The sequence below is a fragment of the Castor canadensis genome, chromosome 12 (genome assembly GCF_047511655.1).
Source record: "Castor canadensis chromosome 12, mCasCan1.hap1v2, whole genome shotgun sequence".
NCBI lineage: Eukaryota > Metazoa > Chordata > Mammalia > Rodentia > Castoridae > Castor > Castor canadensis.
The window spans coordinates 123,487,899-123,502,914 of NC_133397.1; the positions used below are offsets into that span (position 1 = coordinate 123,487,899).

At 38.3% G+C, this 15,016-nt stretch overlaps 1 protein-coding gene across 3 annotated transcripts in view; it reads right to left on the reverse strand.

The window, feature by feature from the left end:
• Window positions 1–270: 270 nt before the first annotated feature.
• Window positions 271–15,016, reverse strand: part of Agl (amylo-alpha-1,6-glucosidase and 4-alpha-glucanotransferase) — a 78,491-nt gene continuing 63,745 nt past the window's right edge. For all 3 annotated transcript variants that reach the window (XM_074050917.1, XM_074050920.1, XM_074050918.1), the window contains exons 31-34: window positions 13,409–13,506; window positions 10,707–10,794; window positions 10,471–10,604; window positions 271–3,290 (exon numbers count right to left, since the gene is read on the reverse strand). In XM_074050917.1, the coding sequence (XP_073907018.1) occupies window positions 3,173–3,290; window positions 10,471–10,604; window positions 10,707–10,794; window positions 13,409–13,506 (438 nt within the window). In that variant the 3' untranslated portion in view covers window positions 271–3,172. The remainder of the gene's footprint in view (window positions 3,291–10,470; window positions 10,605–10,706; window positions 10,795–13,408; window positions 13,507–15,016) is intronic.

The window sequence follows — 15,016 nt, forward strand, 5'->3', positions numbered from 1 at the left end:
GGGGAGAAATGACCCAAGCCTTGTATGCACATATGACTAATAAAACAATAATAAAAAAAAGAAATACTTAGGGAGTTTATGGTTACAACCAGACCTATGTATAGATCTAAAGCTTATTTTTCTCTATTTTGATACGGATAATTCAACAAAATTACTGAACAGCCTAAAACTCTTCTCCTCTGTCAGTCTGCTGAGAACAGGTAAGTTCTCAAATAAGAAAAAACTGGATAAATGGCAAATTGAATGGTGAATGATAGAATGAAAGAAAAATATAGTCCTTCAGAAAAATTTTATTTTTTTTGACACACAGACACGTAAATGACATTTGTCCAGTAGATAGAACAGTTTAAGACATACCAGAAATGGATTATAATTTACATGTTATAATATTCACAGACATCACATGCCTCATTGTTTCCTTATTTTTGAAAACTTACTAAAATATCATAGCATACTGGTTAAATGGGCAAGTTTGTTTCTTATTTTGAACAGTAAAATTGATTTGGACCAGTGAAAAAAATCAAGGCACAGACCACTGCTGAGATGTGATAGGGTAAGTGATACCTTACCCAGCATCACTCAGGAGTGAAGCATTCTACCTAAATCTCTTTTTCTTGGGTGGTACTGGGGTTTGAACTCAGTGCCTCAGGCTTGCTAGGCAGGAGCTCTACCACTTGAGCCACTCCACCAGCCCTTTTTTTCAGTTGGGTATTTCCGAGATAGGGTCTCAAACCTTGATCCTCCTGATCTCTGGTAGGATTACAGGTGTGAGCCACTGGCGCCCAGCTCTAAATGTTCTTTAGTCAAATGGCATTTATCCTTCTAACACTGTTGTTTGAAATACCATGGATGGGGGAGGTTGGTGGAGTGGCTTAAGTGGCAGAGTACCTACCTGCCTAGCAAAAGGGAGACCTTGAGTTCAAACTCGGGTACCATCAAAAACCAAAAAAACAAACCCAGCATGGATGGACTAATGTGTAACATGCTTTCTTAAGCTTTGAAACCATGCAGAACACAATACCCTTTCCTCATATTCCTTATTAGGAACCTGGTATCGTTAAGATTTACTGAGGTGAGCATTTGCCCTGTGATAGATAATTGAATACAGCTATTACTTTTACAATTATTAGTGCATTATTTATTTATTCATTTTATTGCATTTAAACATCTGTTGTTATTTCTTGCTTTGGTTAAATAGTTGGCTTTCTGTCACCTTCTTACTTTCTATGACACAGAAGTTAAGGAAGAGCAACACACTGTATAAACTTGTGATGAATTAATACTTCCCTGAAGGAAGGTCATTCCTTTTACCTGCAAAGTTCAAAGGAGGTCATGGATTGATCAAGAAAGGAACTGCAGAAGGAAGGCACAGCTGGAAATCTGTGTTTATAAACAGTGGTCACAACTGTCCTTGAATTCATAGGACATAGTGTACGTTGGGAAGCTAGAAAAGTAAGCTGGGTCAAACTGCTTCTGAAGCGGGGTCAGTTTTAAAGAAGGGGAGGAGGGCGACACGTTGAGAAGAATGCTGCTGTGCCATTATTTATTAATTGTATACAAAACTATTTAGTATTTAACATTATTATGAACAACACGAAATAGTAATGAAAGGATTTTTGTAATTACTTCCTCTCAAATGAAAGTATAATGATTTATTTAACTCTCTTGAGACAAAACAATGAAACATTAAAAAATTCCATCTAGGAAATAAGTACTATTCAAACATATCAACTCATATAAATGTTAAAAACTTTTCCTTTTATGACTTTTTCAGACTTAAGGTATCTTAACATAAAAAACTTTTCAAATTATTGTACTGAATTCAAGATAACTACTAAATTCATATCTGTAATTTTTATTACATTAAGATTGTTCTCAATATTGAACTTGCTAATGTAGGTTTCTATATCAGGAAACCAGTATCTACAATAATGTACCAATAGATTTTTGCAATAAACTAAAGAAAGGTATTATGTTTTTAGAAATTTTTTCCCCATGGTGCTGGCACTGAACCTAGGGACTTGGATATGCTAAGCAAGTGCTCTACCACTTTCTCTACTTTTTTTCTGCCCCCTCCCTCTTTTTTGGTGGGACTGGAGTTTGAACTCATCTTTCTTGCTGGTTTTTTTTTTTTCCCACAGTGGTGGGGCTTGAACTCAGGGCCACTTTGAGACACTCCACCAGCCCTTTTTGTGATAGATATTTTCAAGATAGGGTCTTGCGAACTATTTGCCTGGGCTGGCTTCAAACTGCGATCCTCCTGACCTCTGCCTCCTGATCTTTCTTTCTTCAAAGTTCTCATATGTAAGCCCAACAATTTCCATGTTGAAAATGTAAACTATCTCCTAATAGGAAATAACTTTCCTAATGCTATGTTTTCTTTCATTATGCAATGCATCTTTAGGTCAAGCAAGTTTTATCAATTATACTGTGGGCATGCATCACATCAAAACATTAAAACATCAGCGAAGACATGAACGCACATTTTGAACACGTGTGCTCCAGGCATGAGCACATACTGTGGGTGGAAACTTGCATCATTCCACATCCATCAAGTAGTCATGATGTACATCAAATGCACGGAGTGAGTATACAGAATGCTACAGGAAATGGCAGGACATTCAGAAACCACAGCCTACTTAGTGTGTGATGTTCCTGAAGATAATTCATGCCACAGCTTGAAGACATCTTCCATTTTCACTTATGTGTGGCTGAAGGCTACATAACTTTCTTTTCCTAACTGGATTTCTGTGCATTTGAAAAACAGTAATTGTCAAAAGAAAAACATTCCATTGGTAATGATAATTTCTCTTTCTGATTCAAATTGAAAGCTATTGTTATATATCAAAAAAATAAAAGAAAAAGAAAAAGAGCCAGGGTTGGTGGTGTATGTCTGTAATCCCAGCACCTGGGAGCTGAGGAAGGAGGAGCTTGAGCCTGGGCTACAAATGAGGCCAGCCTGGACTACACAGTGAGACCCTGTCCCCACTCCCCCCGCCAAAAAAGAAAAGAAAAATCAGTGCTTCTGTAATATTCCTAATTGGGCATCAAAGTAAGAATGGGACTTTGTGAAATGAGTTAAGCTTGCACACACAAGGCATTTGTACTGCTTGATGGCCTTGTGTTCCATAATGCAAGTGGTGGCCTACTTTGTTAAATCCTCATGAATCAGCTACAAATCATAAAGAGTTTCAAGAAGAGTAGCAATTGACCAGGCTTGTGTCTCACAGCTGAAAGGACAGTACTGGCCGTTCTCATTGGTCAGTTCTGGAAGTCCTTTCCATGGCGATCTGAAAAAAAGAAAGAACATTTTACGACACATAATCTAACACATATTAACAAAACAGGCAGGAACCAGTGCTATTTGCCTTCTAGTACAGAAATTTATAATCTTTTGCTACAAAATAAAACAATATCCTAAAGATGTATACATAATGAATTTAGATTGAAATTATTCTTTGATATATTCCATCTTTGGGATTTAAGACTTTCAAATAACAAGGAATCTCTTCATGTAGTAAAGATATGCAAAAACCATATATACAACTATAGAGATAAATATCGCCGCCTCAAGAATATAATTTCAATTGTCTTTTTTTTTTTTTAACTTTAGTGTTTATTTACTATACAAAGGAGTTTCGTTGGGATATTTCCGTATACATGTTAGTTCTGTTTCTTTCTTTCTTTCTTTTTTTTTTTTGGCAGTACTTGGATTTGAACTCAGAGCCTCACATTTACTAGGCAGACGCTGTACCACTTGAGCCACTCCATCAGCAGTCTTTTTTGTTGTTTGCTTGTTCTGAGACAGTATCTCATTATGTAGCCCAGGCTGACCTCGAATTCACTATCCTCTGCCTCAGCCTTCCAAAGTGCTGGGATTACAGGCAAACACCATGAAGACTGGCCATAATTTTATTAGTCTTCTAGAGAAAGTTTGTAAGACTAAAATTGTAATACATGATCTTGATAGAAGTGTAAAACTAAATGAAGTAACAAATACTAAGAATTATAATTCAGAAAAAGGCCAATTAATTTCTCATTCTACTGAATAACAATAAGCTTATTCCTTTGTACTTACAATCTAATACTTAGCACTATATATATATATATATATATAATCTTATTTCATGCTTATAGCAATCCGGGGCTTATGACGAGGCCAAATGGATTGATAAGAGGTAAATAACTTGTTCTGAGTCTCAGTATCAACACATGGCATCATCAGAGTGTATAATTTATTCTTAACTTCAAAATAATCCCATAAATATGAAACAAATTTCAAAAAAAGTAGAATACAGAAATCCAAAGTGTTTCTTTTTAAGTTGGTTTGGGGGAATATATTAGTTTCAGTATCACGTTTTATAACTCATGGCTGTGTTAGACACACTCTTCTATAGTACCAAATATTACTATTAAAATGGCAAAATAACTCATTAGGTAAATATAGGACATTCTGAATAGAAACTAATAATAATATCTGGTAGGAACTACATATTTAAAAAACAGTCAAAGAGAAGTGGAAAATACAGAAAGCTTATTTGTTTCCAAGTATACAAGCTATTTCAGAGTAAAATGCTAAATTTCTGAAGTTGGATACATGGGTATTTATAAAAGGTAGAGTTGCATCTCCATCAAAATTCATACATTGAAGTACCCCAGTACCTTACAATGTCAATCTATTTGGAAATACAGTCATTGCATATATAGTTAGTTAAGATGAGGCCACACTGGTGTAGGGTCAGCCCTAATCCAGTATGACTGATATCCTTGTAACAGGAGAAATGCAGACACAAACATGCACATAAAGAAAATGATGTCAAGATTGGAGGGTTTGAGGTGTTGGCGAGGATGCGGGGAAAAAGGAACCCTCTTACACTGTTGGTGGGAATGTAAACTAGTACAACCACTCTGGAAAAAAATTTGGAGACTAAACATTGATCTACCATATGATCCAGCAATACCACTCTTGGGGATATACCCAAAAGAATGTGACACAGGTTACTCCAGGGCACCTGCACACCCATGTTTATTGCGGCACTATTCACAATAGCCAAGTTATGGAAACAGCCAAGATGCCCCACCACTGACGAATGGATTAAGAAAATGTGGTATCTATACACAATGGAATTTTCTGTAGCCATGAAGAAGAATGAAATGTTATCATTCACAGGTAAATGGATGGAACTGGAGAACATCATTCTGAGTGAGGTTAGCCTGGCCCAAAAGACCAAAAATCATGTGTTCTCCCTCATATGTGGACATTAGATTAAGGGCAAACACAACAAGGGGATTGGACTTTGATCACATGATAAAGCGAGAGCACACAAGGGAGGGGTGAGGATAGGTAAGACACCTAAAATATTAGCATTTGTTGCCCTTAACGCAGAGAAACCAAAGCAGATACCTTAAAAGCAACTGAGGTCAATAGGAAAAGGGGACCAGGAACTAGAGAAAAGGTTAAATCAAGAAGAATTAACCTAGAAGGTAACACACACGCACAGGAAATCAATGTGAGTCAACTCCCTGTATAGCTATCCTTATCTCAACCAGCAAAAACATGTGTTCCTTCCTATTATTGCTTATACTCTCTCTGCCTCTGCCTTGACTTCAGAACTGTGAGATAACATCCCAGTGTTGAATGATTTCTGGGAGGTCGGTTAATTTGTGGTGTTTTGTTGTGGCAGTGCTAGTAAACTCATACACTAGTAAATTTATGGATGAAACAAGGTCACCCAACCCTACTATACTGCTCAGTATGGGACATGGGCACTAGCACATGGGACATACCCGTGCTGGGTAAGGACGTTCTCTTTCCTGAAGTCTTCATCTCTGAAGTCATTAAGTAGGAGAGAACAAGGGAGGTGCCCACAGTCAGAAAGAAGAGGGGGAGAGAAGGAAAGGGTAGCAAGAACTTTGGACAAAGATGTCAGAGTTTCAGTGGTATAAGGAACGAGTTCACGTCGAGGCTGAGGGTGGTCCAGAGTAGGTAGTCAGAGCTGAGGTGTTGCAAGGAAGGCATCACATACAGAGGTGCCCTAGCATCGGTGTCAGGCCCTAGCAAGGTGGGAGAAGAACATCTTTGTTAGGATACTGCATGAAGGAGTGTCAGAGCCAAAGCGGACACAGATGTTGAAAGTACAGGGATGGAAAAATGTATGTTGTGGTAACAAATAACAATAACAAATAACAAATCAAAAAAACCAAGAACTCTTAGAATAGCTGTATTAATATCACACAAAGTAGATCTTGGAGCAGAGAAATGCAGTGTTAAGGAAATGGCTTCATAATGATAAAGGTAGACTCATCAAGAGAACACAATTCTCAATATGTTTGGAAATACATGAAGCAAAAGTTGATAAAACTGCACAGAAAAACAGACTTCAGGTAGATTTAACTATTCCTCTGTCCATACTTCACAGAACAAGCAGACTAACCACCCATCAGCCAACTTGACTGAATGACATTTCTAGAACACTCCACCTAAGCACGGCAGAACCACTTTCTTTCCGATGGAAATGGCGAGTTACCTGGGTTCTCAGGACATATTCTGAGCCATCTATAAAACAACTACCCACACGTTTAGAAGAATCAGTCAGACCAAAAGAGAATTAATTTTGAAAACAGTACCAGAAACAATTCTGGAAAATTCCTAAATATATCAGAAAACTAAATAATGCTTTTCTAAGTAGCCTATGGCCAAAGAGGAAAATCAAATGAGAAAAAAGGAAGTACTTGGCATTAATAAAAATCAAAACAGAGTTTCTGGAACACTGCTAATCTAGTATTAGGAGGACTTTTATAGCACTCAGCAGCTATGCTAGAAAAGAAGGTCTGAAACCAATGACCTCAAATTGTACTTCAAGACTTGAAAATAAAGAATAATTAAACCCAAAATAAAGAGATGAAAGGGAATAAAAATGAGTAGAGAAGTAATGAAGATAGAAAAGCAATAGAGAAGTCAATTAAGCTTGTCATTAAGAAGACTGCTAATAAGATTGATAATATTGATCAATAAGATTGATAAACCTCTATTGAGACAAATAAGGAAAAAAGGGAGAAAATAAAACTAATATCAGGTATGAGAATCGAAACCGGGCACTGGTGGCTCATGCCTGTAATCTTAGCTACTTATGAGGCAGAGATCAGAAGGCTTGTGGTCTGAGGCCAGCCTGGGCAAATAGTTTGAGAGATCCTATCTAGAAAAAACCCATCACAAAAAAGGGCTGGTAGAGAGGCTCAAGTGGTAGAGTGCCTACCTAGCAAGCATGAGGACCTGAGTTCAAACCATAGTATTGCAAAAAAAAAAAAAAAAAAAGAGAATCTATAGATAATGAAAATAATGATTCACTTAACTGAAACCATTTATTGAGTAGACAAGTACTTTTAATATCTTCTCATTTAATCTTGTCAGCAACTAATGTCATAATTTTATTATCACACTTCACAAAGAAACTAATTTTGCAGAGATAAGTAACACATTAAAAGCCACATGTAAAGTAAGCAGCATGGACAGAATCTGAGACCAAACCTGACACCAAAGTTCACACCTGAAATACTATGCAATCCCAGGTAGCTATGGGAGACGGTAAGAAAGAAAATGGAAAGGTAGTTTGAGAAAAGATTGTAGAAATTAAGGAATTTGGATTCAATTCTGCAGGAATGGAGAATTGAACATTTCAAAGCATAAGACTGAATTTGTGAGCTAAATTTCAACAAAATTAACCCAGTTTGGGGTAGTGGAGGCTACTGCCTACTCCAGAGGAAAGGCTCTCAGATACAAATTAGAAAGGTCAACAGAAGGAAGAAGATGGGTTGTCAGGAGGCAGCCAACAGATAGCATCAAGTCCTGAAGAAAAATGTAAAGTATCTGGGATGCTTGAGTTTGGGGAGTATGAGTGACAGTGATACCCTAACAGAAAAGGGAACTTTGGCAAGAAAAAAATGTTTGGGGAGATAAGTGATGCAAAAGCACATCTCAGTCGAGAAGTTTCCTGGGTAGCTGAGAAGTAGAACTGAGTTACGAAAGAATTCAAAAGTATCTGACGCTGAAGACAGGAAAGTCAATGGAATCTGCAGGAGAAAATAAGCTAGAACAGAAAGAGGACCAAAGACAGGTTGTCAGAGAACAAATGCATTTAGGCATTAGAAGAAGAGTCAAAGCAGAGAGAGTGAAAAGAGCCACCAGCGTCATGAAGAGTGTAGCTGGGGGCCTGACTGCCTGGAGTTGACCAAGAGCTGACAGTATTATTGGTAGTAATTTTATACAGTTGTTTGGAATAAATGAGTCATTTTATATACATTTATTTAGAACGATGCCAGAACGTAATAAGAGTTGGATATCACTTGTTATTACTATAGTTACTACCACCACCATCACCACCACCAGGTAAACAAGTAAAACCTAATGTTATGGACGACAGATTTTTTTGGGGGCCTCACACTTGCTAGGCAGGTGCTCTACCACTTGAACCACTCCGCCAGCCCTTTTTTGTGTTATTTATGAGGTTTTGAGAACTATTTGCCCAGGCTGGCCTTGAACCGTGATTTTCCTGATCTCTGCTTCCTGAGTAGCTAGGATTACAGGTGTGAGCCACCAGCACCCAGCTCAGCATAGGTTTTCAATGAAAAGATGACAAAAATACTGTCAAAGACAAATAGCCAGGTAAACAAAAGAAACAAACAAAACAACAAAAACAAAACAAAGCCAGGTCAAAGAAAACTGAGGAGGAGTCTGGGACCTAGAAACAAGAAGAGGTCTTATGTGTCCTCACCAGTGGTGAGGACAAAAGCTGGATCACAGGTGGCAATGACTAAATGGATGGTCAAAGCCTGAACAGAAGAGGAGATTCCTCCTATAGAAAATGTGAGATCAAAGAAGGACACAGACAAGCCTCCAGTATCAAGGCAAAAGCCCTCGAACTAGCAATGTACACTTCTTAGAAAATGAAGGGCAGGAGGGTAAAATAGATCTTTTCGGGGGATGGGTACCAGTGTTGGGGGGGGGCTAAGGAAAGGGGAGATGAGGGTGAATATGGTGGATGTATTTTGTACCCATATATGAAAACAGAAGAATGAAACCTGTTGAAATAGTTCTAAGAAGGGGGGAGGGGAAAAAGAGAAAGAATGATGGAGGGGGTAAATCTCACCAAGATGTAGTGTAAACACATATGTAAATATCACAATGTATCCTCCTGTATAACTATTATATGCTAATATAAAAGTGAAAAAAATAAAAAGAAAATGTGAGCTGAAAACATATAGGGCAAGACTTGAGTACCTGTACAAGGGATTTTGTTTTAGGATGGGCCGACAAATATCTTTGTAGTGTAAGTAGGAGTGATCAAGTGGAATACCAGAGAGGATAATTACTGGAGCTAGGTTACAGAACAGGACTGAAGTGATGGGATCACAGGTAAAAGTAGAAAGACCCCTGCAGTGCCAGATTGTCTCACTTCTTCTGGATAAAAGAGAACAAAGAGAAAACAACTGCAAATAATGGGAAGCACTACAAGGTGATGAGGAGCAGAATATAAGAATGCTCACACATTCCTAGTCTCTGGATCAAGTAGTGCCTGGTTGGTTGAGCTTTCTGTGACTACATTAACGCTAATGAAAACAAACGGGTGCAACATTTGTGGTGACAGATTAAAGTCTCTTATGTTCTTATAAGAAAGGAGAAACAATTTATGCAAAATTATTCTGAGCAATAAAATGTAGACTTATTTAGGTAAAATCTAAAATTTGAGAAATCAGGGTAGATTTTAACTGAATTTGTACTTCCTAAAGGACACATAGCCCCAACACTATTTGTCTGCAGTTAGGAGAAAGGAGGTGAGAAACAGTTTTTGAAGTAACAGTCAAAACATCAACTGATATCTTTAATATAACCAAAGCAGTTCTGGAATTATATCTTTAAATCAATTAACTCAAAAGTCCACCTGGCTAGGGTGTGGTGGCTCACATCTATAATCCTGGTTATTTGAGAGGCTGAGATGGGGAGAATTGAGGTTTGGGGCCAGCCAGGGCAAAGAGTTCTCAATACCCCATCTCCAAATTAAGCATAGCAAAATGGACTGGAGGTGTGGCTCAAGCATGAAGCCCTGAGTTCAACCCTTAGTCCCACCAAAAAACAAAACAAAACAAAAACAAAAAGGCTAGTCTGAATACTTTCAGTTTTTATATTTATTCTGTGCTAACCACGTCCAAAACTAACAGCTAAAATTTGAAAATCAAAGACTACTCCACATGGACAAATAATACAGTATCAGCTCCTCAAGTTAAACTAAATTAAAACCTAAAATAGTGAAGATGAAAATTACATAATAGAAGCTGTTTTAAAAAGTGAAGATCTCGAGGTGCACTGGGCTACCTAGAGCAAACAGGCATGAATTCTAAGGAAACACATTTACCTAGCGTCGAATGAACTGATGAGGCACTGGTTACGGACATTACCCATCCGAGACAACTCACCTTTCAAGATGAACATAATGTCGAGAAAGAACATTCTTAACCAAAAAAATCGTCTTTGCAGTAGTCTCTGGACCCATCAACTTGGAAAAATGTAACTTTGCACGCAGAAAATACCCAATAGGCCATAACCACTCCTAAAAAAAGGATTTAAAAGAAAAACATAACTATGAATATCTAAAATAATCTAGAAAAATAATTTAAACTGAAAACTCAGAGAAGAGAAATGAGATTCTTACAGGTCCTTGGTGATAATTGAAACCTCGAGCAAGATTGTAGTTGTCATTGTCTAAGGCGTTGTCATAAATTCCACAGTAAACCATATCACTGAAAAGCAAGTGGGGTTTAGGTTAAATAAAAAGAGAAATTTTAATAACGAAGGTATGAGAAATAATCAGATCATTTTATCTTCCAATCTATGGGATCAGCTTAGCATTAGTACATTATTTAACCTTAAATTAATGTATACTGACTTCAAAGGATTTTAATAATGTGTTCAGAAATGATTAAAAATACTTATTGTATATACTTACATACAAATAAATTATATGAGTTAGCTTGGCACCTAAATAATGGTTGATTTAAACTCAACTATTTCAGCCAGGTGCTGGTGGCTCACGCCTGTAATCTTAGCTACTTGGGAGGTTGAAATCAGGAAGATCATGCTTCCAGGCCAGTCCAGGCAAATAGTTCCTGAGACCTCATCTCCAAAATAACTAGAGCACAAAGGACTAGAGGTGTGGCTCAGGCAGAAGAGAGCCTCCTTTGTAAGCATGAAGCTCTGAGTTCAAACTCCATTTCCACCTACAGTAATGACAAGTAACTTCAAATAGTACGAATTAAAGATAAGGTTTTATTGATTATAGAGCAGTAAGGTTATTTATTTATTTTGATTTTTTGAGACAGGCCCGGGTGGGCCTAGAACTTGCTATATATCCCAAGCAGAACTCAAACTCACATCCTCCTGCCTCAGCCTCCTGAGTGCTGGGTTACAGGTGCACACCACCACGTCCAGCTTAGAAAGATTGTTTTTAAACATCTCTGTGAAGCTATTTTAAAATTAAAATTAGCACATTCTCACATTACAAACAGCAATTTATAATACATAGCAATATTACATAGAACTTATACACAAGATAATATTGCAAACCTATTACAACAGATAATATAAATGTATATTTGTGTTTTTTTTTTTTTTGTGGTACTGAGGTTTGAACTCAGGGCCTCACACTTGCTAGGTAGGCACTCTACCCCTTGAGTCACTTTGCCAGACCCTGTTGGGTATTTTCAAGATAGAGTCTTGTCAACTATTTGCCTGGGATGGCCTCAAACTGTGATCCTCCTGATCTCTGTCTCCTGAGTAGATGGGATTTCAGGCATGAACCACCAGCACCTGGCAGTATATTTGTTTTAATTAAATTGCTACTTTTCTTTCCTTTTCAGTAACACAGAGTGAGCAAGCTTTATGAGTTTTACTTTTGACTAGTAGTTCTTAACAAGCCTGACATGTAAGCACACAGAATGCAAAATTACGTGTGCAAACAGGACATTTTGTATCTCAAGATGGAGATGAGTACACAGTCAAGCAGGAAACATGCACAGAGGGAGGCTCCGGCTGACTGATGGACACAGAGCAGGCTGATGACAGGCATCAAGCTTTAGAGGAAAGCAGAAAACAGAAAGGCCATTAGAAACTCAAGAAAAAAAAAAAAGTTGAAAAAGGTAAGAAATATATATTGCATAAACACACAATTGTAAAACAAAAACAGACTTTGCTGGTTTAAGAAGAGAGTGGTATAAGTACACAGAGAGGATGCAGAGAGTGGTGGTGAGGCAGGAAGAGAACTAGATCCAAATCTGTCACCACTAGATGGAAATCATGCCCAACACTTCAAGCATCATGAGCAGCACATATGCCCAGCATTTACAATTAGACAGGAGCTACATGGAGAAACAACTCAACACATAGACGCTTTCTGAGGAGAACAGTCAGGGGAGGGAAATGTAGCAAGGGACTGAAAATACTGTTTTGTGTGTGTGGTGCTGGGGATTGAGGTCAGAGCCCTGCACAGGCTAGGTATGTGCTCTAGCACTGAGCCACTTCCCCAGCTCAGTCGCTGTTGTTTTGTGTTTGGTTTTGTGGCGCTGGAGACTGAACCCATGAAATGATTTTTGTGTGTGTGCTTCTGGAATACCAGGGCCTTGCATGCTAGGCAAGTTCTCTACCAGTGAGCAACTTCCTCCACCCCAAACCCATGAAATCTTTTATGCAAAGTCTCCTGGCTCAAATATGCATAAAGAGGCAAAGAAAATGGGCATGTTGGTGCATGTCTATAATCCCACCTACTTGGGGGGGCCAGCCTGGGTAAAAAAGGTAGCAAGACCCTGTGTCCTGTCTCAAAAACAAATACAAACAAAGGGGCTGGAGGCCAGGCTCAAGTGGAAGAACACTTGCCTGGGATTGCATAAGCTCTGGACTCATCCCTAACACGGATAAAAACAGAAAAGAGTGGGCAATAAACCAGGTGGGACTGATGCCTACTTCTGCATAAAGAGATTTAAAGTGACTTTACTTTTTCTTTAAGTATGTTGATACTTTCCATAAGAATCACATACTGCTTTTATAATCAGAAAAAAAGCTTTAGAAAATATTCACACTGGAGGTGTGGCTCAAGTGGTGGAGCACCTGGTTTGCAAGCATAAGGCCCTGAGTTCAAACTCCAGTCCCACTGAAAATATTCATGATTATGTTATTTTTATAAACTTAAAACTCTGCTTGGTGAACACAGAGAAGCCCACTGATACTCAATGAAGATACACAAGATGTCTCCAAAAGCCTGGCCTGAATGCAGTTTTAGAAACGTTACTAGTAAGAAGAGGATCATGGTTAGTGTCAATCTGGATTAAATATAATGTCAACAATATTTTATATCCTACTTACTCTGGATCTAAAGTTTTCATGCCAAGGGGACCCAGCAACTTCTTTTCTGCAATCTCTAAAGCTTTCCATGCTTTTTCTGTAGTGAAGAGTTCAGGGGCCTGATAAACATTGAAAACAAGCAAATATTTATTTTAACATTCACAGAAAAATTAGCTCTCACCTGCAGAAGCTAATCATAAACTTGGAAAATAATGAAAATGACTTAAAAATAAAGCATGGTTCAGAATATGAGACACTTAACCAGATTTAATCCTATGCAGCTGAGTTGGAAGCCCTGCCCTGGCCTCAGAAGTCAGGAGAGCAGGCAGGGGCGGTTCTTCCCTCTTGCCACATCAACAATGTGTACCAGATCCCAAAGAAGATGCCACAGCCACACTGAAGGCAGAAGTCACTTAAACGCTTCTAATTTACCCTGTAGAAGATTTACCAGAGTCCTGAGACCTGTAACTAGGTCTCAGTCCCTTTGTTTGCTCTAGGATCATGATAAAATACAGAAGAACCTGTACTCCAATGGCATGAATGAAAGTTACTTGTGATATGCACAAGGAACAAAGAAAAGTCTGCATTAATCTTAATGGCGAAATGAAATCAAATGCAAACTGTACCTTTATGTTTTTTATTCTACTCTAATTTATACTGTTTAGAAATTTTTTCTTCTTTCTTTTTGGGCAGTACTGGTGATTGAACTCAAGGACTCATACTTGCTGAGCAAGCATCTTACTACTTGAGCAGCCATGGCCCCCACCCTTTGGCTTTTAGTTTTAGGTTCACTCACTGACTTTTTCTGAGCAGGTTTCAGACCCTGATCCTCTTGTCTCAGCTTCCCAACTACCTAGGATTACAGATGTGCACTAGCATATTTAGCCTAGTAATCCTTTGACAAAGTGGACACAGTTAAGCAGGCCTGGACAAACACAGCCTCTATTTCACTGCTCTTGTATTTATTTGTAGACTGATTGTAAAAGAAAGTACAGAAGCAAGAATTCTTGGCTAGGGGCTGGTGGAGTGGCTCAAGTGGTAGAGCGCCTGCCTAGCAAGCATGAGGCCCTGAGTTCTAACCCCAGTACCACAAAGAAAAAAAAAATCTTGGCTAGATAGAAGTAGTCATAATCAGATCAATACAGCAAAGAAAATGGAACGTGGATTTGAGCTGCTCACACTTGTTCACTAGTTCGGAGTGTTCTGACTGCGGGCTCAGCTGACTGACACAAGTGCTCTAATCCATTTAGCCTGGTGTGCCATACAAATACCATTTTCTAGGTGTGCTATGACGGGAGACAAACACTGAGAGTTGCTTTGTCACCCTCACTCACTGTTTTGTTAAATGCTGAATGCTACAGGTTAAAGGCAAGGTACATGCTCTATTAATTAGAGACCACTGGACAAAACTAGCTAGCAATCAATATCAGTTTTACAGTTACATGAGTTTGAAAATAAATAGGAAAAAAGGTCTAAGTAAATCCTATCAAAACTTTTTTTTGGGGGGTGGGGTTGAACTCTGGGCCTCACGCTTGCTAGGCAGGCACTCTCTACCACTTGAGCCACTCTACCAAACCTTTTAGTATTGGTTATTTTTATTTTTATTTTTTTTTTTTAGTCTTGGTTATT